This window comes from Haliotis rufescens, unplaced genomic scaffold (genome assembly GCF_023055435.1).
Source record: "Haliotis rufescens isolate VD_foot unplaced genomic scaffold, xgHalRufe1.0.p SCAF_6, whole genome shotgun sequence".
NCBI lineage: Eukaryota > Metazoa > Mollusca > Gastropoda > Lepetellida > Haliotidae > Haliotis > Haliotis rufescens.
The window spans coordinates 6,714,932-6,741,488 of record NW_025964334.1 but is presented as its reverse complement, the minus strand read 5'-3'; the positions used below and the strand labels follow the sequence as shown (position 1 = coordinate 6,741,488).

Sequence of the window (26,557 nt, the reverse complement as noted above, 5' to 3'; positions counted from 1 at the left end):
CGCCGTATTTCGTAGTGATGTAAATCTAATATTTCAGTTTTCACATCTACCCCAACAGGCGACTGGACATGCATATGCTGGAAACCACTCGGGGCAGAACAAAACACGGATGACCGTTGTCTGGCATCTCCGTTTTCAGCGCATCTCGGAGGAGTGAGTATAATTATGTCCATCTCGCAACTTTCACATCGCTCATCATTCTGGTTAAGGAAACACCACAACACTGACTTTATGTAAGTTTGGAAAATGAGTTTTAATTCTGTTTGACTGCTAGATGTACACACGCCATGCTGCTTCTATTACCACCATCTGCATACACAACACGATTTGTAAGTTTGTTTTCCAATGACAATATATTTGAACGAATTTTGGTGATATTTAAGATGATTCTATGCAAATATTTACAATATTTTTACAAGTGTATATATACAAACTCTTCTAAGAAAATAGGGTTTATCTACAGTTCTGTATCCATGACAACCAGTAGTAACAGTCACTCAGGAAGTTGGTCACGTGATGGACAAGTCCAGGAACCTTTCTAAGAAATGACCTGTGACTTCTTGGCTTCTGTTCACGTTGTTTCCTTGGTTCAAAACTGCCTTCTTCTCCGTTTCTGTAACTGAAAATATAAGACGTGACTATGCTTGTAAGAGGTAACTAATGGGATCGGGTGGTCAGGATCGCTGACTTGGTTGATGTTTGTCATCGCATCCTGTAGATCGATGTTGATGATGTTAATCAATGGATATCTGGGCCCACTTGCACAAAGCGATCTTAGCGCTAAGATCGCTTTGTGCAAATGGGCCCTGGCCCAGATTCGATTATTAACAGACCGCCGTCATGTAGCTGGAATATTGCCGAGGGCGGCGTTAAACAAACAAACAAACAAACAAACAAATCATTCATCCAGGTAGCAAACACGTGAATAAATGTTAAAACAGGGAAACACTCTTTGTAACTCAGGTATATAAGTGTAATTAGTAGCGTGTACATTTGACCAAAGTTTTTTTAAAATCGTGTGTGTAAGTAGGATCTTCAGTCCAACAATGAGGAGGAACTACTAAAGTGACGTAGACCGTCTATCATCTTGGTGAAGCCCACAAGCCCCGGGTAATCCAGTCAAACCACGGGTTACAGTTATAGAGAATTCAGGATTCGAACCCACTATCAGCAAATACATGCACTGACGTCATTAAACTCTGCAGTGCAAACGTTGGCGGCTTAGGCCAGAGGCCCACCCTTGACCCTTCTTCAAATAGAAATGAATATTTGACGTGTATACTTACTGACAAATGGTTTCTTGTTTGTCTCATGTCGTGACTGCCAGCTCGACATGACATGACTCATCCCCGAGGTCACAAGGTCATCCAAATTCTCCGCGGCATTCTCGTCTGCTTCTGGGTGATGGTGGTGTGGGACGAGGTGGACGATGGCGTGTTCCAGACTGCCCGGATGGAGAGCTGCTCGCAGTTGTTGGAGATGAATCTGTTGGCACGCTCCTCCCATCTCTTCACCTTCCTCGTTGTCACGTCGACGACCGCCCACTTCCACTGGTAGTCACGGTGGACGTCCAGTAGAGTATTTGCCTGAAGAAAAACATGGACTGAATTATGATAATTATGCATTTCGGGATTTCTATCTGAAACATATCTAAATTATTAATACAATTGTATCTCCAATGGGAAATGACTTTAAAGTAACGTTTAGCATATTAGTCATGTTAGTGATGTTAGGCTTGGAAATAAATCAAAGCTCAATAGATGAACGTGCATTTTTTACATGAAGAAAACATCTTTTCCAATACCACGCCAAGTTATGGTGTTTCCAAATTATGTGTTGTGAATTATCTCGTAACCGTCATGAAACCTAATGCTGCACTAATCTACCTACCCGCCAGGGGCCAGATTTCTCCGGGTACTCGTGAGCCGTCAATGCTTTCTTGGATCCAAGACATGGCTCCGCACAGCCTACAACAGCGAGAGCTTCCCCTGCCTCACAGTGGTAGCGAGTCTCCAGCTTCAGGGCGCAGGACCGGGAGACAAAATAGGTCGGATCCCGTTCCCCACGACCCATGTATCGACCCCTCGTGGTAGGACAGTCGGATCCTGAAATAAGAGATCAAGTTCATTCAAATAAACTTAGGCCACAACAAACTTCCTCTTATTTATTATTTTTCATGTTAAATTACGATAAACGTACTAAAACACATATCTACTCTTTAAGCGAAATCAAGCATCTCTATGCCAATGTGTTCGTGTTGAAGTAGGTTTACATCTACCATGAAAATGCACTTTGAGAAAGGTTTCCAAGGGGAAAGTATTTTGTAAGCTTCTACCAAGTTCCTCAGAAAAGTACTTGATTCATGCCGCCTCTTAAATCAGGGATTACCTTCTGTCCTGTGCGGGATGCCAGAAGAGGACATTCTTGTCATCAGCCACCAGCCACGACCATTCGAAGGACAAGGACACCGGAAGTTCAGCTGTAAAAAAATAAACAACAATTTTAAAAACATTTACTGCAATCAACACACAACGAATGTCACTGACCCACTTTTACACATATGGAAACGTCATAGAACAAACCAGATGACGTCACTATTGAACATTATAGCTAAAATGGATAGAATTATCATAAAAACGCCCGCATGTTATCAGAAATGAGCGGGCCACTGTAACTTGATAATGCCCTCATATTGCTTGATGACTGGTCATTATCACCCCCATTGTTATGTGACGTCATATTGATCATTTGCAGAAGCCCTCGGTCTTTTCAACCGCCCGCCTTCGTCGGGCCGTAAATGATCACCCGCGATGATTCTCTCTCTCTCTCTCTCTCTCTCTCTCTCTCTCTCTCTCTCTCTGTACAAGTACTCGACGTGAGGATTGTGTGAACGTGCGGGAAATACATTTTGTACATTTTGTCATCATCCTTAAAGAGGCTGTACATTATGTTGATAATGTATGATATTATGTTGATAAGAAATAAACGACCCGTGGTCGTTGTTTATCGTACAATAAAACACTGCGGGGAGAATAAACCACTGCGCAGTCGTCGGTTATTCCTTAATATTATTAAATGTTCAGGTTCCTACACACGATGTGAACGGGACGCATGCTGAAGGTATTACCTGAACTGTTAATATTCAAACGACATTGCTGCTCCGCTAGCCTATATTTCCCTATTTCTCTTTAACATAATTTTTTACATAAAAGCGGCGTTAAACCCAACTCACTCACCCAAAGGGTACCCTTTTTTCGTACTTATAGCCTTTGAGACGTCACAGAGTTAGCCTGATAGACTGGTAATATCCACGGATAGTCCTAGATATTTTAGCTTTAAAGCATGCTTGATAGTATTTTATTATATCAATTATTAATTTATCGATGTCCCAAATTTGTATTTTTAGATATCAATAAATAGGTTTATTGATATCAGTAAATCGATTTTAAGATATCAATAAAATCTATGTATTTTTAGATATCACCAAATCGAATTAATGATATCAAATAATGAATTATTGATATCACAAATTCGATTATTTGATAAAAAATAAATTGATATCACAATATAGATGTGATGTCATAAAATACATTTTTTTCGAATTTGTGATCTCAATAAGTATTTAATGATATCAATAATTATTTTATATAATAAATTCGATTTTGATTATTGATATCATAAAATCAGGAATAAATAGTAAACACTAATACACTGACATTGACAAATGCATAACGGGGTCTAAATGGTCTAATTAAATCCAATAGTGAGGACAGTTATTATTACAGAATTAAAACAGTTTGCTAATTGCTTATTAAATATGCCATGTCGTTATTACATTGATGCCTGGGCTCTGTCAACTCAAACGAATATATGCGCTATGTGTTAACAAACCGTAACCATTTTATGTGCATTCACTACGCCAGCCATAGCCCCGTGGCTTCACCCTGCTGCCTGTCGGGTCAAGGTCGGGTCACGAAGCAAGATGGTGTTAACTAGACGAGCGGTCCGTTTTGCGAGGTTTTTGAAACATTGCACTGTGAAAACATCAACAGTGAACGATCTATGCAAGTGGGAGAAGTGTATATTTAATCTCGACAAACGTGCATTCAGTACCACAAGATGTGTCAGGCTCTACGACAACGCATTTTCACGATCTACACAGCAACCGGACGAATACTGGGCCGAAGCAGCTGAACAGATAACTTGGCATAAGAAATGGACAAAAGTCTTAGATGACAGTAATTCCCCATTCACTAAATGGTAAGCTTGATGTCAGTATTCACTTATAACAAACATAGACATCACCGTCAATGCTTGTCAGATCAGACGGCACTGTGGCCATATTGATGTAGACCAGAGGAATGTTTATAAACAACTTTTTCCAAACTATTTTCTTCCATGGCCATATTGGGGAGAGGGAGGGGTGGGGGAGTGAAAAGAGAAAAGATGGGGTGGTTTTATAAGTACAATGTTTTGGAAGCATCATAAACAATGGACAGCTATTTCATGGTAAAGATTTTAAATGCAAGCTAAATTTAAACACTCCTTCAGAGCAGAAGAAATACAGAGTAGATCTATAACGTTTCTTTTATGTTAGATCTATGTGTTTAATATATGGTTATGTAGAAATGGATGACTTGATATATTTTCTCTTGATGTTGATTAATTTGATCATTTAATATTTGATTGTTTAATTAGACAGGAAATTGTATGAACCAAGCTGTGGCAGATCTCTATAGTCTCAGATTGCAAGTCATTATGATTCATTATCAGCATATACACCTGCCGCTATCTCTAGCTTGAGGTGATCCTTCAGCTGTCATGCCTATTGCTGGCTGTGTTTCTCACTCACTCACTCACGACAATGTACTGATAACAATGTTCTGTTTTTCTTTATGGATATACTGACGGCAATGTTGTAGAACATTGTCATCAGAATAAAATTGGGTCTTATAGCTGGAATATTGCTGAGTGCGGCAATGTTGTACTGACGGCAATGTTGTACTAATGGCAACGTTGTACTGATGGCAATGTTGTACTGACGACAATGTTGTACTAATGGCAATGTTGTACTGACAGCAATGTTGTACTGACACCAATGTTGTACTGACAGCAATGTTGTACTGACGACAATGTTGTACTGACGACAATGTTGTACTAATGGCAATGTTGTACTGATGGCAATGGCAATGTTGTACTGATGGCAATGTTGTACTGACAGCAGTGTTGTACTGACAGCAATGTTGTACTGACGGCAATGTTGTACTGACGGCAATGTTGTACTGATGGCAATGTTGTACTGATGGCAATGTTGTACTGACGGCAATGTTGTACTGATGGCAATGTTGTACTGATGGCAATGTTGTACTGACGGCAATGTTGTACTGACATAGGTTTGTTGACGGGGAGCTGAACATCTGCTACAATGCTGTTGATCGGCATGTGGAAAGCGGGCATGGAGAAAGGACAGCCATTATACACGACAGTCCAGTCACCAAGTCAATCCAGAAGATCACTTTCAAGGAACTCAAACGAGAGGTAACAGCAAGGGAATTATTGCCATAGTCCTGTTGATACAAACATGGACACTTGCCCTACCACAGATATGTAATAAACTAGCTACGGTTATAACAAACTCAAATTTTAGTTATAACCGTAATTCGTTATAAGCAAATATGCAGCATATGCAGCAAATGTCTGGGACCAAGAAGTAGATTCGTTATATCCGTCAGTTCGTTATAAGCGTGTTCGTTATAAATGTAGTTTACTGTATCTCTAACAGTTCATCTTTGTTCTGACCTTTGGTTTTTTTAATTGAATTTCACAGTATTACCACGTTTGGCCAGTTATAAATGTGTTCTTGTTGTGTGCCGAATAAAAATCAGATGAAGCAGTGAATAAATAACCAGACTCAGTAATTGATGAAAATATTATAGGAAATCTTATATGAGCACTGAAAATATTTCAATGGTTAGACAAGGGCAGTCGGGTAGCCTACTGGTTAAAGCGTTCGCTCGTCATGCCGAAGACCCGGGTTCGATTCCCGACATGGGTACAATGTGTGAAGCCCATTTCTGTTGTCCCCTGCCGTGATATTGCTGGAATATTGCTAAAAGCGGCGTAAAACCATACACACTCACTCACTCACTCACTCAATGGTCAGACTAATACATTTTAGAAGGCCTACCTAGGGACCATAATTTTGCACTCGGCACCACACCATTCATATGTTTTACCAACACAACACAAAAATATTCCTTTAGTGGTTTGTTTGCTTGTTTGTTGTTTAACGCCACACTCAGAACATTCCAGCTATATGATGGCGGAAAATAATCGAGTCCGGACCAGACAATCCAGTGATTGGCATCATGAGCATTGATCCGTGCAATTGGGATCGATGACAGGCATCAAATAAGGCAGCGAGCCTGACCACCCGATCCCATTAGTCGCCTCTTACCACAAGCATAGTCAGTTTAACAGCAATCATGGGTTTCTGAAGACCTATTCTACCCCGGATCCTTATGGGTTCCTTCAGTGGTACTCCCATTTTGGGTGTCAATGCCATAAAATATCCACAATATAGTAATGTGTTTTGTGCGTCCCGTGTTAGGATTTATGCCACGAGCCAGACTGGATTAATCAGACGAATACATGTTAGAATGCCAACCTAGGGACCAGCATTTTAAAATCGGCACCACATCGTTCATATGTTTTACTCACAAACAAATTCAAACAAATTCCTAATTCATTGTAAATCACAATAACTGTTTGGTTGAGTGGAGGTTAGCCTGTATTGCTCATAGGGGGTTATAAGAGATTTATTCCCCCGCTGAGAAACTTATGACCCTCCAAGGCGTGTATTTTATCAAGATCACCAATCAGATCTCATCATTCTGACAATGAGGTATGGTAAGACGTATTGACATCATTGAGGGTTGTCATATTTTTACGAGGAGAGGGTTTGTTTCGGAGTAATCGATCACAATTTAATTAAATTGATTTTAGCCCTCGATTTTGTATTATTTTAATCTTGCAGGTAGAAAAGTTTGCGGGTGTGCTGCGGAAGTATGGTGTGGAGAAGGGTGACCGAGTGTTGATCTATATGCCGATGATCCCGGAGGCTGTGGTGGCCATGTTGGCCTGCGCCCGTCTAGGGGCTATACATTCCCTGGTGTTTGGAGGATTTGCTTCTAAAGAACTCGCAACTCGGATCCACCATTCAGAGGTCAGTGCTGGTTGAAAGGTGTAAGGTGTAACCCGACATGGACACAAAAAATCATAAATGGAGACACAAAATGGATGCATTGCAAATAAATCTTTGAAATCATCCTTCTGTAATGTTAGGATGAATGTGTGAGTGAGTTTAATGAGAGAGTTAAACAGTATCTTATCATTACTTGTAAAACAATCCATCTATGTATTTGACCAATGTCATGAAAAAAACTGTACTGGTCAGCTGGCCGGTCTGTACGGTCAACTGTTGCGAGTTTGCATGCTTGTCACGTCAATATCGAAAATCTATGTCTCGCACAAATGTGCTTTCCTGAATACGTCTTTAAAACTGGTGTAATGTCAGACTGACTGTGATATCTGTAGAGGGCGTGTCAGACTGACTGTGATATCTGTAGAGGGCATGTCAGACTGACTGTGATATGTGTAGAGGGCGTGTCAGACTGACTGTGATATCTGTAGAGGGCGTGTCAGTCTGACTGTTATATCTGTAGAGGGTGTGTCAGTCTGACTGATATCTGTAGAGGGTGTGTCAGACTGACTGTGATATCTGTAGAGGGCGTGTCAGACTGACTGTGATATCTGTAGAGGGCGTGTCAGACTGACTGTGACTGTTTTGTCTGTTTCAGGCTAAGGTAGTTGTAAGCGCCAACTGTGGAGTGGAGCCGTCGCGCGTCGTCCCGTACAAGCCCATGCTTGATGAGGCCATCAACCTCAGTGAGTTCAAGCCACAGAAGTGCATCATCTACAACAGGCCTGGGGTTGGTAGTCCGCATCCTATGTAACTAGATTCATGACTCAGTTTACGTCAAGTTATGGCAATGAAGGTATGGTGAATCAAAGTCAACGTAAACGTTAATCTGGTCAGTGTAGCTGTGATCAGACGATCGGTTCCCAAACGATTTTGCTGAAAATGAATTAAACTGTATTTAATTAATGTTTGAATAATATAACTGTGGTAATGAAATACATGTAGGTCATAAATACTAATATACTGTTAATACATAGTGTTCACCATTTCATAAAGAATACTGTAATTACTGGACAAAATGGCATCCCTAAAAACAGATCCCTAAAAACAGATTGATATGCCCACAGTAATGTTTTTCATATAATAAGCACTCCTACACAGCTGAATTTTCTGTAGAAGAATTTGTATAATGCACAAAAGATTATAAACTTGTACTGTGTGGTTTTAATGATTATTTGTAGATTGGTGAAAAACTTGGTCATTATTTGAACAGGTTGCTTACTACGGCAAATACGGTAATTTGGAGATTTGATGAAATGAAGGTGAAGGTGCTGTGTCTTTATTTGCAAGTACTTGGACACACCTCTAGTTCATTAAAGTTCATATTTCATCAACTTCTTTGACTTATAAATGCCTTTTATTGATTGGATTGTTGTGAAATGTTTCAGTTTGAGGCTGCAGCCATGACACCTGGGATGGATGTGTCCTGGCAGGAGGAAATGACCGTGGACTACTCTGTCGACTGCGTCCCCGTGTCGGCCATGGACCCCCTCTACCTCCTGTATACGTCGGGCACCACGGGGCTCCCAAAGGTAAGGGTACATTACTCCCTGAGGTAAGGGCAGATAACTACCCCAGGTAAGTGTACAATACTCCCTGAAGTAAGGGCAGATAACTTCCCAAAGTAAGGGCACATTACTCCCTGAGGTAAGGGCAGATAACTACCCCAGGTAAGGGTACATTACTCCATGAGGTAAGGGCAGAAAACTACCCCAGGTAAAGGTACATTACTCCCTGAGGTAAGGGCAGATAACTCCACAAGGAAAAGGGGGATAACTATCCAAACTAAGGGCAGATAACTATCCAAAGCAAGCGAAGATAACCGAAGGCAGACAGTAAAACATGTGAACCATTTTGTATACAGAGGTCTTCTCAGGAAAATCAAAGTTTTGATAAATGGGCATTTCTATATAGCAGGGACTTATTTGTGATTGATAATACCAAAGGAAGCATTTATGCATGTATAGGACAAGGAAAGAGGAGTCCAACAGTAATCCTTAGGATTCAGATGAGAGCCTTGGGGCAGGGTCATCGTGTGGGTCATTCGTAAAATTTTGTTTGCCGTTTTCACTAAAACACATTTTCTTAAGTTATGTATTAGGTCTTATGCATGTAGTTGTTATATGATTTGAAAACTTAAGTCTTACATGTGACTTTACTGACTGAATGAATGAATGAGTATGGTTTTACCACTTTTAGGAATATTCCAGCAATATCACAGCAGGGACACCAGTAAAGGGCATCACACGTTGTACCAATGTGGGGAATCGATGAGTGAACGCTTAAACTACTAGGCTACCCCACCACCCCAGTATGACTTTAGATGACAATATTATGATGTAAGTCATGTTTATGAGTAGCATGTGCTATATGTTTCACTGGATTCCACCTGGAGACATTTAGGAATGTTAACGACTTGTTACTGATATTGAAGTCCAGTTCTCTCTCAGAAATGGCAGTGAAGGGGCTCCTGTATTATGTTTGTCTCGTTATTTGTCAATATTAACCTCATCAAAGATTTACTTATTTCGTTACGTAGGCTGTTGTTCGGCCCACGGGAGGATATGCTGTCAATCTGAAGTGGTCAATGTACAGCGTGTATGGCATGAATCCAGGAGACGTGAGTCCTACAGATTAGTGAGTGAGTGAGTGAGTAGGGTTTTACGCCGCTTTTAGCAATATTCAAGCAATATCACGGCGAGTGTCACCAGAAATGGGCATCACACGTTGTACCCATGTGGGGAATTGAACCTGGGTCTTCTGTGTGACGAGCGAGTTAACCACTAGGCTACCTGACCATCCCCTAACAGATAAGACATCAGTACTTCACACGACATTCCTCCATTAGCTGTGAGTACACATGCCCACCTTGTGGTGTAACAGCCAGTGTCTATATTAAGTCAGGTCATGCAATGAGGCCATCTATAACTCACAGAAGTCACATGAGCCCTGCTCTGTGGTAGTCTGGGTTAGAACAGGTCCGAGCAGCCTGTATGTTGTAAGAGATGACCAATGGATTGGGTGGCAGTGGTCGGGCTCTGTGATTTGGTTGATAGTGTGTATTTAGATCATTGTTGACAATATCAATGACTGGATTGACGTGTTCAGACTCGATTATTTACATAAAGCTGAAAAATTACTGAGTGTGGCATTAAACAAACAAACAAACAAACAAACAAACAAACAAACAAACAAATGAGTCATACCCGGTGCATGAACTTTGTGTGTGAATACTTTTCTTGAGAAGCATTGTATTTCTGTCCCAAATTTGAAAAAATGTGTCATTTGCCTTTGCAAAACGGCTACAGCATACACTGTAATTTAAGTTTGGTGAATATTTATCAGAACAACTTCAATTAAGTATTTTTTTCCATATTCTGATAACTAGATGGGTTGAGACTGTTTTCTCCCTACTGTTGGCTGCAGGTGTGGTGGGCGGCGTCTGACTTGGGCTGGGTGGTTGGACATTCCTACATCGCCTACGCTCCTCTGCTCAACAACAACACAACAATTATTTTTGAAGTGAGTATTCATGTTCTAAAATATATTATTAATGTATTACCTACAATCATGACAATCACGCCGACGCCCAGTCTGCCTGCTTCTTGGATTCTGTTATACATTGTCTCCTCTCTGTCAGCTCATCCAATAGATACCAGTGCCTTTTTTCCCTTGCAACCTGTCTTGTTCATGGTGGGGTATAAGAGATTTATTCCCACTGAGAAATTTATTTCCCTCCAAGGAGTGATACATAGTATTTTATCAAGGTCATGTGGACCAATCAGATCTCATCATTCTGACATGGAGGTATGATAATATTGATTGGCTGTCATTGTACCCCAGTGGCAGTGGATGTTGCTCTTTATATCAACCAGTGGTTTGTCCTGAATACCTACAGGCAGGCACGACATGGCTGGAATCTGTGAAACACCAAACAATAAAAGATTTAAAAAATACACTATCCGGAATTTGTGTTAATTAATCAACTGTGTGCATGACTATGGAGGTGCCTGCACTGGGTGAGTCTGTTCAGTCAGGGGAGTTTGGGTGAGATGGGATGTGCCCATGATTCTGTTGTGGATGTGATAGAACAGCGCTCCGTGTGTTGCAGGGTAAGCCAGTAGGAACGCCGGATGCCGGGACATTCTTCCGTCTGTTACAGGAACACGGTGTCAACGGAATGTTCACCGCACCCACAGCACTCCGAGCTATCAGAGCAGAGGTGAGTCGCATAGATGGCGGTGTGTTATATTGATAGTCACATAGATAGAGTTGTGCCACAATGATAGAGGTGTGCCACATTGCTAGAGGTGTGTCATATTGCTAGAGGTGTGTCACATTGCTAGAGGTGTGTTATATTGCTAGAGGTGTGTCACATTGCTAGAGGTGTCATATTGCTAGAGGTGTGTCACATTGCTAGAGGTGTGTCACATTGCTAGAGGTGTGTCATATTACTAGAGGTGTGTCACATTGCTAGATGTGTGTCACATTGATAGAGGTGTGTCATATTGCTAGAGGTGTGTCACATTGCTAGAGGTGTGTCACATTGCTAGAGTTGTGCCACATTGAGAGAGGTGTGTCACATAGATAGAGGTGTGTCACATTGATGTAGGTGTGTCATATAGATACAGGTGTTTCTGTGTGACTATATTTTACATGATATTTATTATTTCAGGATCCTGAAGGAAAACTATTGAGACAATATTTACCTCTAGAAAAGTAAGTATATTTCTTTCTTAAATGCTGACATACATACCAGTACATACATTATACTGAGCTGATATTTTCTCATCGACTCTTGTAATGATAAAAGTCACCGTAGACTTTGTGATCACAACAATATTAACATGAATTGGGATAATGTAATTATTATTTGGGAATCTACCTGCTGATTTAGGGGTGATTATTGTCCTCTGAGCACATGTAGATGTCATCGTTCTACTTGAACAGCTTCCGGACGTTGTTTGTGGCTGGGGAACACATGGACCCCGAGACGATGATGTGGATCCAGGAGATCATCAAGAAGCCCATCCTAGACAACTGGTGGCAAACAGGTTGGTTTGTATCTGTTGTGTATGTCTTCAGACATACATGGATTCCACCTCACAACACCCAACACTCCTTTTACGGCAATACGGACTACTTTTCATATCAATGCTTGGTATTCATACGCCACTCTGATAGATTCAGAAGCGTACGTAATATATATATATATCAAGCCCATTGTCAGTACATAACAATATTACAACTGGCAAACTACCAAAGTGTAAATTGTCTAAAATTTGCTTGACTTGGTACTTTCCTCCTTCAATAATGTTGTCATCATAGAAACTTGGCAGTTCTTAATACTTTAGGGAATTATCAATTGTAGCAGGGCGTGGAGTCATCCCACAGATGACATCCTTACCATGTCAGCTTGCTGACAGGGTTAACTTCTTTGGTCATATGGACAATGTGTCAGAAGGTCTGTAGTTTAAATCCCATCACGGGACTCGGAAATCTTTTGGCCGCTACATTGGCGCCCAACGTGGGGCTGAGCACATTCATTTTAAATTTGAGCAAAATAAGCCTCAGTACCCTGCTATGCAGCCCGGGACGTGCCTTCTGTTGACAAGGGAGTATGTAGCAGGGCGTGGAGTCATCCTACAGATGACATTCTTACCTTGTCAGCCTGCTGACAGGGTTAACCTCTTTGGTCATTTGGACAAGGCGTTGACTTCTGATTAGAAGGTCTGTGGTTCGATTCCCATCACGAGACTTGGAAATTTTATGGCCGCTACATAATTACAAATACTTGACCAAAGTGAAATTTAAAAAACGGAAATAGTGAAAACAGATGTGAAATTGTCCCCCAAACGAAAAAAGGTGATTCCCCTTAGTGGAGGTTAAAATGGGTTCCTGGTGTTTGACATGCTGTGCAATTTCAACAATCATGACGCTCGGGTGGAAGTCCAGTCTGCCTACTTCTGCCTCGGATTCTGTAATACATCGTCTTTTTTCCTGTCTGCTCATCCATTTAATTACCGTATCTACAACTTTTGTCACCTTGATAACAGGACTGAAGAAGCCTTCAGTTGTTTTATCAGGGGATTTATCTCTGACATGCATTTATTGTGGAAAATAGGATGGAGGATGTTAGTAAGAAATCGCTAGTTACCGATTGTTAATTGTTATTCTAATTATTCACATTGTCAAGTTCAAAGGTCGTTTCACACATTCAATTCATGTGTGCAATGTTGTTATTTTTGTATTTGTAACAGAAATTGCAGAAACAGTATTTATATAATGGCTGTGAATCATTGGAAAGACAAACGTGGCAAAACTATCAGCCAATGAAAACAGTTGTCACTGCTGTGTCGGTAGCGTTAGGCCACTCCCCCAAATAGGTTTGTTTTGAAGCCGATTACGGTGTGTGTGATTTCAGTACTTTCACATAGACATTGAATACTTTCTACGAATGTAATGAGTTTCTCTCTCTCGGAAATTGACTAAATGTATTTAGGAAAATTGATAATCACTTTCCTTGCCCTTTAATGCCTACTCACTTATCCTACAAGATTTATAAATGTTGTGTATTACAGAGACAGGGTCGCCGATCACGTCTACGTGTGTTGGTCTCGGCATGCAGTTGTATCCTCCTTCAGGGGTTGCTGGGAAACCGGTGCCAGGATGGAATGGTGACTATTTTGGGTTTCACTGTGGTTCAATAATAATAATAATAATAATAATGATGATGATGATGCAAGCATGCAGGTAATATTATTTGTAAGAGACGTATATATCTAAAAGGGTAAAATACTGAGATCGGTTGTTTTCTGTGTTCGCCAAACCACGAAATTTACAATCTTTCAATTTTTTAATTTTTTTTAACCAAAATTATATTCTAGTAAGTGGCCCCTATGTTTAATTTTGAGAGCGCCCTGGGCGCTTATTACGTCGAATACAGTAGTAGATGAAATTGAAGAAGTGAATCTGGTAGCCATGTTTCTCACGTGTCTGTCTGTGTGTCAGTGAAGGTACTGAGGGAAGATGGGAGTGAGACAGAGCCAGAAGAACTCGGCCAGATTGCTGTCAAGTAGGTCACTCTGATATATCGGGTCGTTTATGTCAGTCAGTCAGAGACCTGTTCAAGCCTAGAGATTTTAGCTCAGTTCAGTAAGGTTGAAAACTGGACTTTTATAGTCCGTTAGCGATCTTGCCTTGGGAAGATGAACCTCAAAGATGGGGCTAGAATAGGTCCCCACTCTGTTGCTTGTCATGTTTGGCAATTTTATTTGATTGGATGGTCAGGTGACATTGCTCATAATATCAACCACAGGTTGGTGTATTTACTGGCCACTGTGAGACTAGGCATGAAACGAACAATGTTTTCTAAGACTGTGTCTGAAACAAGCATGTATAGTGCATGTTGGAGAGACTATGACGAGTCTATTGTTTAATCAAGGTTTATGTTCATGGTAAGGCAATATGGGTATGTTCTAAGATGTGTTTTGTGTGTGACACACCTATCAATGAAACAAACAATGTTTTCCAAGACTGAAACAAGCATGTATAGTGCATATATACTCTGTGATCTTGTGTGAGTACTGTATGGAGAGACGATGACGAGTCTGTTGTTTAGTCAAGGGTTATGTTCGTGCTAAGACAGTAAGTGTACCGATGTGCTAAGATGTGTGTTGTCTGTGTCAGACTGCCTCTCCCCCCCGGCTCCTTCTCCACACTATGGATGGCCGACCAGCGCTTCCGAGAAACTTACTTCACCAAAATACCCGTGAGTACACCCCTCATGCTGTATATGTGTCATATCATGTCAGCGTGTCAACTTAATATACCATACTCGACGTAATAAGCACCCAGGGCGCTTTCAAAATTAGAAATAGGGGGCTCTTATTAGAATATCATTTTAGTGAAAAAAAACAGAGTTAAAAGATAAATTTTGTGGTTTATGCTGACAGCCTGAAATGTTTATGTACGACAGATATACTTTTCCAGAATTTAATTGCCATAATTAAGGGTGCATATAACACACACGAGTGCGTATTATACGCGAATATATAAGTCTTGTGTACATTGATCAATCGGAAGGGGTGCTATTTAGGATTGTTCACTAGCCAATATATAAGCAAATATTGCCGTGGGCGCTTATTAGAGCGGGGCGCTTATTACGTCGAATACGGTAGGTGGAATGTGTGTTTTTACCCGACAACCGTTCATCCAACAGTGCCACTGCCGCTATTCAGAGAATATTTTGGTTATTTTTGGGTTTTATCTGAATTTTTTTCAATGGGCAGGAAAATTTGGAAAAGTTCCTTCCTTTATTTTCAAACTGTGATTTTTTTTATTGTTGTTATATTCCTAACTTCAGAGGTATTTTAACATGGCATTGTATACATTAATATCTAACTCAGCATTAAAGCCTCTTTATATTGTTCTTGTTATCAGGGAAATACAAACAATACAACGCCATAACATGCATTATAACTATAACATGAACTGGAAAACTTTTAACCGATGTTATATTTGGGATAACACTTTCTTAGTAAAGTACAGATCCTCATACGTTTTTGGGGTTGAGTCCTATCCGGTATTTGGACCTACACTGCCAGAGTGAGGCACCTAATCGCCATCACACAAAGTCAGTGATCTAACCCACTCAGCCACCGAGGCTTCCACAAAAATGAAAGTCCGACAACTGGTAATCTAGATCACATACTTTGAGTACCCCTCTGACAAGTGTTAATTGGCACGGCTCCCATGGCTGAAAGCTATGAACACCCAATGGCATTAAAAAAGTACAAGAATCTGTACTTTACTAAGAAAGTGTTATCCCAAATATAACATTGGTTACATTTGACCACTTTCTTAATGGCATTGTGTGTTAATGGAAAACTTTTATTTCAAATATGTAGACTGGTGACTTGGGGTTGGTTGGTTGTTTAACGCCGCACTCAGCAATATTACAGCTATATGGCGGCGGTCTGTAAATAATCGAGTCTGGACCAGACAATCCAGTGATTAATATCATGAGCATCGATCCACGCAATTGGGATCGATGACATGCATCAACCAAGTCAGCGAGCCTGACCACCCGATCCCGTTAGTCGCCTTTTACGACAAGCATAGTCGCCTTTTACGGCAAGCGACTTGGGGATGAATATCAGTCTCTGTACAGAAGATAATGTGGTCATGATTTGTGGAAAAAATTACCTTGTTGTATATTTTTGAGAATGAGTTCCTCCCCAAGTCATCATGTGTTACTGACTGGTCAGTCAGCAGTTGACATCGATATCGTCAACAAGTGCTCTGTGTTCACTGTTCACTGTTCAGGGAAGTTTAGCCTGTTTAACAAATCTCTACATCGCATTGATCCAGGGTTACTACGACACAATGGACGCAGGTTTCCGAGACGAGAACGGCTACATCGCTGTGATGGCAAGAAGTGATGATGTCATCAATGTCGCAGGTCACAGGATCTCGGCAGGGGCACTCGAAGAGGTCGGTCAGATGGGAGGTCATTCATATGAGTGAGTGAGTGAGTGACAGGTAGATGGGTGAGTGAGTGAGTGACAGGTGGATAGATGAGTGAGTGACAGGTGGGTGAGTCAGTGAGTGACAGGTGGATGAGTGAGTGAATGACAGGTGGGTGAGTGAGTGAGTGACAGGTGGGTGTGTGAATGACAGGTGGGTGACAGGTTAGTGAGTGAGAGTGAGTGAGTGACAGCTGGGTGAGTGAGGGAATGAGTGAGTGAATCAATGCTTGTTTTGTACTGCAACTGTTGTTGATAATCAGTTCTCCCTCCAGGCTATCCTGGAGTGCGAGGATGTCGTGGAGTCAGCTGTCATCGGTGTCCCCGACTCTCTCAAGGGGCAGATCCCAGTGGGCATCTGCATCATCAGGCAGGGTAAGGGTCAAGGTCAGGCAGAGTAAGGGTCAAGGTCAGGCAGGGTAAGTGAGTGAGTGAGTATGGTTTTACGCCGCTTTTAGCAATATTCCAGCAATATCACGGCGGGGGACACCAGAAATGGGCTTCACACATTGTACCCTTGTTGGGAATCGAACCCGGGTCTTCGGCGTGACGAGCGAACGCTTTAACCACTAGGCTACCCGACCGCCCCTCAGGCAGGGTAAGGGTCAAGGCAGGCAGGGTAAGGGTCAGGCACGGTAAGGGTCAAGGTCAGGCAGGGTAAGGGTCAATGTCAGGCAGGGTAAGGGTCAAGGCAGGCATGGTAAGGGTCAAGGTCAGGCAGGGTAAGGGTCAAGGTCAGGCAGGGTAAGGGTCAGGCACGGTAAAGGTCAAGGTCAGGCAAGGTAAGGGTCAAAATCCGGCAGGGTAAGGGTCAAGGCAGGCATGGTAAGGGTCAAGGTCAGGCATGGTAAGGGTCAAGGTCAGGCAGGGTAAGGGTCAGGCACGGTAAGGGTCAAGGTCAGGCAAGGTAAGGGTCAAAATCCGGCAGGGTAAGGGTCAAGGTCATTCAACAACACAAGGTACCCATCACTGCAGAAATACATTGTTTAATCAGTCAGTTTATTCAGTTTGCAACATCTGGAAAATGAATATCACAGTTAATGTGCCAGCATTATGCAGGTTCCCATTCTGCGGCACTAGCACTACTTTGTTACTGAGCATTGTAATTTGTCATAATGAGTTTTAATGAATCACAAAAATAGCATGATCTGTTCATTTTTTAATTCAAAAGGACATGTTCCAAGGTATTTTGCCGTTCTATGTTCAAGGTCCAGCCATTACAGTTAGAGTGTGCGACTGAGACATTGTCTAAGTTGCTTCCTATTTTCCAGGCCTGGAGAAGGCTGGTGAGGATGTGATACGAGATGTGATTCAGGCAGTGAGAGAGAAGATCGGACCGGTCGCCGCCTTCAAGAAAGCTGTCATCGTACCCAAACTTCCCAAGACACGCTCTGGGAAAGTCGCACGGAATACCATGGCAGCAATGGCGGCTAACAAGCCCTACAAGGTCGGCCAAGTTTGTTCAGCCTAACAGTAATGTTGACACGAGATATTCCACTGTGTAAGATATATGGCCTTGATAAACAGAATCCGGATCAAGGCGGATCCAGAGGTGGGGTCCAGAGGGTCCAGACCCCCCTTTTTGAAAACCGAATGTAGTGTGTTGTAAACAATCCCCCCCCCACCCCCCCTACTGAGATAGGATTTTGAGATTTTGGACCCCTCCTTTATTAAAATGCTGGATCAGCTTTAGACACAATCGAAAGGGAGGAGCATGGCGGGCCAGCGGACAACTAGGATCATCTAGTGTTCACATTAGGCTAAAAAAATAATAGTCTTGGTTCTCAGACACCTACTGCATCATCCTAAAGTCTGCTGTACGTTTCGTTTTTATTTCCATTTTCCCCAAAAATGAAAAATTCTAATATGTGATCCATAGTACACATTTACTTCCTTTACATGCGTACTGCTTTACTGCACATCTCGTGTTTGTTTGTGTAGGTAGGCCCTTTCCCAGGTTGATGGTACACAACTGTTTATCTGGTGACATGCTAGTTTGAACAAGCAAACAAACAAAAACAGCCCACCTGCACTATTACCGAACCGATTCTTTAAGTTTTTTAAGCCTTATCTCTGTGGTTTAAATACCCTGTCCCACCAAGCTTCATTTTCAGTCATACTCATTCCACCAATGACGTCACAATGGTCTACAAAGCATTGTGATGCAATTTCCTTGCAGCGATATCTACAATGTAGATATCGTTTGATCTCACAAAAGTGATATCTCCTGTGGGAGCCAGTTTTGGATGATAATTAACCATATACATGTGTGAGCTAATCACATGCTATTGCAGCCAAGACTACAAGTTGAAATATTCTGATTTTGGTAACATATTAACCCAGTCACTGCGTTATGTAATTTCTTTCAACAGTTTACCAGTTTTCTTGCAGTGGAAACGTTGCTTCTGCCAACTGGTGAATTAATTGTGTCTGGTTGCTGCGGTATTTCCCTTTTCTACTGTTACTATAGTACTCACAGAAATGAAAAAAACCTGTTTTTTCGACCTCAGATCTTAAATAAATGCAGTTAATATACAAAATATGTAAATATTCAAACAACTAAATTAGTACTAATTGGGCCGTGGCACAAATACAGCGTATCAAATGATTTTATGCCTTTTTACACGTAAAAGTGTGTCAAAATGTGAATAAAACAGACTATTATGAAACAGGGCATAACCAGGTGTAAGTAGATCAAGGTGACCTATGACACCTTGACGACAGGTGAGAACAGGTGCATAATGCCTATATTCTGTTTCTGCTATGTCAATTTGGACTTAGTTTTATTTTTGAATGTTGAAAGTGCCGACAAATTACCTGCTGTAAAGTACATTTTGTATTGTTCACTGAGATCAAACTAGCAAATCCAGACTAGTACTTTTCGAGTTGTTTTGTTATTTCGTATTTACATCTACGTAATGCTTTGTGTCGATTTTTAGATTGAGAAAAACAGGTTTTTTTCATTTCCGTGAGTACTTTAATATTGTTGTAATGTTCCACATCTGTATGACACATCCCCCCACCCCCCATCTCTCCCCCAGCATGTGAGTGAGCTTGTTCTGTCTCTCCCCAGATCCCTGCTACGATTGAAGACGCCTCCGTCTACCCACAGATCAAGGCCGCTCTACAGACGATTGGCTATGCCACCGGAGACTGAAGTAGGGTTCTTCTGTTTGTCCTCAGTATTCATGATCAAGTTGGGTGGTGAGGTAAACTTGTGATCACAGTCCAGGGGTCATCGTTGCAATGTTAGCCTTATTTTTGGTGTCCCTGATGTGATATTGCTGGAATATTGCTAAAAGTGGCATAAAACCATACTCACTTGCTCACTATGAAGGGTTTGGTTTGGTTTGGTTTGTTGTTTAACGCCGCACTCAGCAATATGACGGCGGTCTGTAAATAATCGAGTCTGGACCAGACAATCCAGTGATTAATATCATGAGCATCGATCCGCCAAATTGGGATCGATGACATGCAACAAGTCAGCCAAGTCAGCGAGCCTGGCCACCCGATCCCGTTAGTCGCCTCTTACGACAAGCATAGTCGCCTTTTACGACAATATCCCAATTGCGTGGATCGATGCTCATGATGTCAATCACTGGATTGTCTGGTCCAGACTGTGTTATTTACAGAATACTATCATATAGCTGGAATATTGCTGTGTGCAGCATTAAACAAAAAAAACCAACACAAAATCAAAATGCTGTGTCAGATCCTACTCACTCAGTTGCTCACTTATAATCAAGGAATGCTGGCTGCCATGGTCTGATGGCCTTTAGTGAAATCTTGGCAAAAGTCATCTTCCCGAGGCAAGGGAATTAACTGACTTTTAAAGTCCAGTTTACACCCTTGCCGAACTAGGCTGGGATTATGGAGCTACATTTTGGCTGGACTTGCGAGTCTTTGCATAGTCCAATACAAAGCGCGCACCAAAGTCGAAATCGAGCGACGTTTCGGTGTAGGTTCTAATCACTTGCTTGATAACGGTGTTAGAACCTACACCAAAACGTCACTCTTCATTGTAATAAAGAAGTTGTTCATCCATAAATTCTTTTCCTTAGTTATATTTTCCAAATCCTTTTATGTGTTAATCAAGGTGCTCACATGATTTGATGCACTTCACGAGGTAAGACCCATTTTATTACAATATAGATCTTGATCATCAATCAGATTGTCTTGACTGGGCGCCACCATGTTGTTTGAAGAAAGTACAAGTTATATGACAGTTGGAATCTGATTGGTCAATAGGAGGGGCATAGCAGGGACATAACTCGTAGTCGCCACTGGTGGCGCTACAACCGAGCCCAAAAATTCCAGTCTAGTTTGGCATGGTAGGCAACTGAACCTTTATAGTCAGTTAACTCCCTTGCCTTGGGAAGATGGGCAAAAGTGTGGTCTAAGAAGATCATGTATAGCGTTGTAGTTACATTGTGGATTGAAGATCGTTAAAGAAGGTAATACAGATTGTCACTGAAGTCACAATATGACCGGTGAGCTAAAGCGTTTTTACTTACTTGATCTAGTGAAAAAAATACTTAACAAATACATAATGTGTTTATTCTTTCATTTCAGAGTCCTGTACAGGGGAACCTTGTTACAGTAGACACTTGTTACAATGGACCTTTGATATTGTGGACCCATTTATTTTAGAGATTGTTACAATGGACCTTTGATATTGTGGACCTTTTTGATAGTAGACCTTGGTATAATAGACCCTTTTACAGTTAAACCTTGCTACAGTGGACTCTCATTAAAGTGGACTCTTGTTATTTATTTAAAAGTTTGCATTATTGAAGCATAAACAAGCTCAGGACAGTTTTTATGTAGTACTTGGGTTTACAGACTATTTCCCTAAAGTTTTGTTTGAAAAGAAATTGGAAAAGAAATATGGATAACATGCATTATTTTAAAGGAAGTTCTTGTCATTTGGGTGAAGTAAATCAGAAAATATTAAATAGAATATAAAATAGTGTTTAGGGGGAGTGGCCATTGTTCCTTTCATTAGGATCTGTATGAAGTTTTTGTGGTTACCATGGCTATCAGACTCTGCCCAAGGCAAAAATGCCGCCATATATATCTTTTATTCTATATTGGTGAAACTTAGGGATGGCAGATCTGTAAACTAAGTACTTACAAATTATAGAACTGCATACATATTTTCCATCCAGTATTTGGCATATTTTGTCACTGGACTTCAGTATATAGATCTCAGATTATGGTATATGCCGCACTGGGACCAACTCAGAGATTAGCCTGATGGGAATATATTGTAGTTTCAAATACAGTCAAGTCCCGCTAATCTGACATGGTTGGTTGCATATGATTATGTCGGAATAACGAGTATGTTGGATAAACAAATTAAGTAGTATCAAAAGTTAGTGATTGAAAATCGGACAACTACACAATACATTACAATACAAACATGTAATAAATAAATGGAAAATGAAATATTCATATTCATTATACATTGTTAGTGGAATATGTATTTTAATCATACAACCTCTAAAGCTAAACACAAAACTACAGTTACTGACTGTATGACTGTTTCAAAATTCTTTAAAAAACATAGTCTGGAATAGAAGTCGCCAGTTTGACTGAGTTCGTTCTGACGTGACCTGTAATGGGATGTCCTCAGCGGTAGCGAGAACTTGTATCTGATATATCTCAATTGCTTGGATTGATGCTCATGAAATCAATCACTGGATTGTCTGGTCCAGACTCTACTATTTACAGACCGCCGTCATATAGCTGGAATATTGCTGAGTGTGGCGTAAAACATAAAAACAAAAAAAAAAACATAGTGAGGTTAAGGTAATCTAAGCATGTGATTAATCCTGTTTTGTTATTTAAAGCAGTAATTGTTTATTGTAAAGCAAGTTTATCTCTGCAGCTACTAGCTGACTCTTGTCGCATCAAAACACGAGCAGTGTACTCGCGGGCAGATGACCACAGAGTACGTTGATCACTGTGTCGGATTAACAAGACTGATTAGTGAGTGATTTCAGTAATTCGTTGGAAATTAGGTGTGTCGGATAACAGAGTGCTTAACTGTCTGGTTAACAGTTCTAAATAGCATTGATTAGATTGGTTTTCATCATTTGTATCAGAAAAAAACGATTGTCAGATTAAAGAGTCTCAGATTAACGAGACTTGACTGTATGAGACAAATGATCTTTTTATGAAAGAAACAAATTAGCATAGTCGGGGCCATGAAGTCGATATATTGGCACATTAGCGATTTCACTGAGGAATGTGGTTCAACTGTAATTCCCGTCACACCACATGCCTGTTCTATACATGCAGTCCTCGACCTGACAAGACAACCTGTCATAATGTGACTCAAGTTCTATGACATAATCAGATCACGTGATATTTTCGGTCTTCCAGCCGTTAGGTGTGCCTTACTGAAGACCTTTAAACGCAACAAGTTGCAATGGCTGGAGATTACTACTTACTCATTCACCATGGTATTCAGTTCTATATCACACAGCAGCCTTTTTACACTGGTTTGATGTACACAATATTTGTGTTTATCTACCAATTTATAGATGCATTTACTCTTTCAATGGATTTTACATGCTTACTGCCAAAATGTATATGGTAGTTTATTAGTTGTTAGTTTATTAGTTTTTGTTTATTCAAGAATGACATTGTAAATAATGTACTCATTTTGTTTACATATATATAACCAAACATACAGTGAAAATTGTTAAACCAGAACCTATTGATCTTGAAGTCGATCCTTCCAGACAATCTCTATGGATTTATTATACATATAGTTATGCCAAGGTTCCATCCATCCGTCTGTCCGTCAGTCCGTCCGTCTTTCCGAAAACTTTGTCCGCGCGATTTCTCTTAAACTATTCCGTGGATTCATCTCAAACTTAGTACATGTAATATGTGTCATATGGAGGGGTGCAGTCAAAAGATAAATATTGTTTTTATTAATTTTCCATTTTTTTATGAATTTTTCAAACCCTAACCCTATCCTAGATATTTTTAATTTGTAACTACTGACACACTAGGCCGGTTGGGGGTATTAGTGAGCCACACTCACTTTTGCACTTGTTTAAAAAATGTATGATGAAGGGACAATACCCTGAAACATTTTTGGTAAAGCTGGAGTTTTGAATATCTGGGCAATTCTGTCTGGATTTCTGGGTTTTCATTGTGTGAGATGATGACAGGATGTTGGAGACACTTGTCTTGTATGTCAGGTAAACTCTCCTTTTATACTAGCTCATTTCTTCCTGACAATATTTCCTTCACTGATATTAAATTTATCACCACAAATGTTTATACTCATACATTTTTACCCAGTTGTGTTGTTTGCTATTATGTTGGTACTATGTGGCGCCACTCGGCTCCATACCTTTGTGAAATAAGAAAAGTTTTGTTTTCCACCCCATCTCATTCAGCGATAGAAACTAATGTTTTTCGTCCACTAGTCCTTATAATGATAACATATAGCAAACCCTAAAAAATGGCAAATTTCTACTAGTCCTTATGATACCCTAACTATTGGGCAGTTTGGCAAGGACTACAGGACTAGTGCCAATTTTTAACACTGTCATTGAAGTCATTATGTGCTCCCTTACAATACCACTCTGCATCAAGAACTGACAACACCTCAAGGAGGTTGGTCAGGTGAACCATGAGGGAACTTTGACCATCCAATCTGCATGCAGGATGCATAGGCTCTTGAGCCAATCAGATGTCAGCTTTCTAAAACGATTAGACTTCATTTCTTTACAATCTCGATTCAATTCAATCGATTCAATCTTGAGATCTCGGCAAAAGACAACTGCCATAGAACAAATATATATATTCGATAGGACATCCTTTGGTAACATAATGTTCTAACGGTTCAGTTTGTTTTCAGCATCAGAATTCCCCAGTATATTTTCATTTCCGAGATACTTAATAAAAAATCAGAGATGCTTGTCGGAATGCTTCACTTGCTGAAACCGAGAATTTAGAAGCCTTGATGATGATTGGCTGATTCGAAAATTCACCTGATGTGACCTCCTATGGAGAGGCATTGCATTGGAGTTTGTATTTGATTGTGTCCCCCATCACAGTGATGAATATTCATGAGGTGGTTATAATATTCTCTGGTACTGCATTCATCCATGACGTATTTAAGAATTGACTTCAATATGTTTGCGTTGATGGAGATAGATAAAGTGGTGTGAAAACTGTAAATCTACGTAGCACACTCAATTATCAGCCAATCAGGAAACATAATCTGTTTGTGGGCGTGGGCTACTTTGTTTAATGGTTAAATCTACGTAGTACACTCAGTTATCAGCCAATCAGGCAACTTAATCTGTTTGTGTATGGGGGTTAATTTGTTTAATGGTTAAATCTACGTAGCACACTCAATTATCAGCCAATCAGGAAACATAATCTGTTAGTGGGCGTGGTCTTATTGCTTAGGTGGATGTAAACAGATACGCTGCCGAAAAGGCATTGAATTATTTGCAACACTTAGCTGACATCAGAAGGTAAGAGACCCAAAAAGTTCGTACCAATCCCTAGCTGACACAAATTAAGGTCCAATGAGCTGAGACTGAAGGGGAAGGGAGGATATTGATCTCAAAACAGGTGGAATTTTAGTTACAGTATTGTAATGGCTACAAGACTATGTGATTGATGTCACTGACCACAATTAATATCAGTCTCATAAAAATCAAATATTTTGCCTCAATTCAATACTTTTCTGTGAGATCTGACCAACTCTGCCTAGAAGGTCGCGTGGGGTGAACTTTCGAATCTGCCAATCAGCTTCTGAGTTCTCAGCATGATCAAGCACAGCATTCAGATTTTCTGTATTCCAAAATGATTATGAACAGGCAGTTCTGAATGACAATAAATGTTACACTCTTATATTGTTGTGGACATGGTACACTCACCCTATTTGTGTTTTCTTTCATTAAGACTGAAATGAAAGGAAATTGGTTTTGTAAGCTGACATCAGATCGGTTCAAGGAACCCACACGTCGTTCTTTTTTAGATTGGGTGGACAAAGTTCAGCCAGGGTTCACTTGATTCGACCTCCAAAGTAATGTTTGGTCAGACTTCAAGCAGAGAGGTTTCATAACGGAACACAACATCTGATTTTAATGAGATTGCAATAATATAATGAATATAAATGGGCAGTTCTGAATGACAATAATATAAGACCTGTTGCACTAGCCCTACTGAAGACTGAAACAAGCATAGGGCAGTGGGGTAGCCTTGTGGTTAAAGCGTTTGCTCATCACGCCAAGGTCCCAGGTTCGGTTCCCCACATACATACAATGTGTGAAGCCCATTTCTGGTGTCCCCGCCATGATTGAAGGAATATTGCTAAAAGCAGCGTAAAATCAAACTCACTCACTCACCCACTGAAGCCAGCATTATCTCCCTGGATTAGGGTGGGCTGTAACCCACTACCAGAAAATACTCCTACTCAGAAACCATGGGTGTTTTGACCAAATATTATGACAATTTTGTCAGCTGCTTTTTAATGTTTCTAACATAAGTTAATGTTTCTAACCTTAACTATTGGGCAGTTTGGCAAGAAAAAGGTGGCCTTTACAATCTATTTATAGATGATACCTGTCTTGGGACAGCCCTTTTGTCAAAAGTACATCTTTACCAGATATTATGCAATTTTGTTATTGTTTTATACTATTGTATTATATATTGTGTTTTATTGCCTGTTATAAAACAGTGTCAAGTGGTGTATGCCTCTCTATTATTGAGAGAAACTGCTTTTCTGCAA

General features: G+C 40.6%; 2 protein-coding genes across 2 annotated transcripts; one reads left to right on the top strand and one right to left on the bottom strand.

Annotated features, from left to right (window-relative positions):
* Window positions 1-229: 229 nt before the first annotated feature.
* LOC124148777 lies at window positions 230-1,513 on the bottom strand. The gene is made up of 2 exons (XM_046520068.2): window positions 1,287-1,513; window positions 230-619 (listed from the first exon to the last, which is right to left on the bottom strand). Exons 1-2 carry the CDS (start codon window positions 1,504-1,506, stop codon window positions 510-512), a joined length of 330 nt encoding a protein of 109 aa, XP_046376024.2. The 5' UTR covers window positions 1,507-1,513; the 3' UTR covers window positions 230-509.
* A 2,449-nt stretch (window positions 1,514-3,962) lies between these two features.
* On the top strand, window positions 3,963-22,445 carry LOC124148795 (acyl-CoA synthetase short-chain family member 3, mitochondrial-like). Its single transcript, XM_046520089.2, has 18 exons — window positions 3,963-4,260; window positions 5,394-5,538; window positions 7,037-7,225; window positions 7,860-7,991; window positions 8,650-8,793; window positions 9,801-9,881; window positions 10,688-10,783; window positions 11,373-11,483; window positions 11,937-11,980; window positions 12,212-12,315; window positions 13,843-13,938; window positions 14,273-14,336; window positions 14,951-15,032; window positions 16,634-16,756; window positions 17,064-17,163; window positions 18,060-18,235; window positions 19,862-19,946; window positions 21,361-22,445. The coding sequence occupies exons 1-17, from the start codon at window positions 3,983-3,985 to the stop codon at window positions 19,943-19,945; spliced, it is 2,049 nt and encodes a 682-aa protein (XP_046376045.2). The 5' UTR covers window positions 3,963-3,982; the 3' UTR covers window position 19,946; window positions 21,361-22,445.
* Window positions 22,446-26,557: the final 4,112 nt, after the last annotated feature.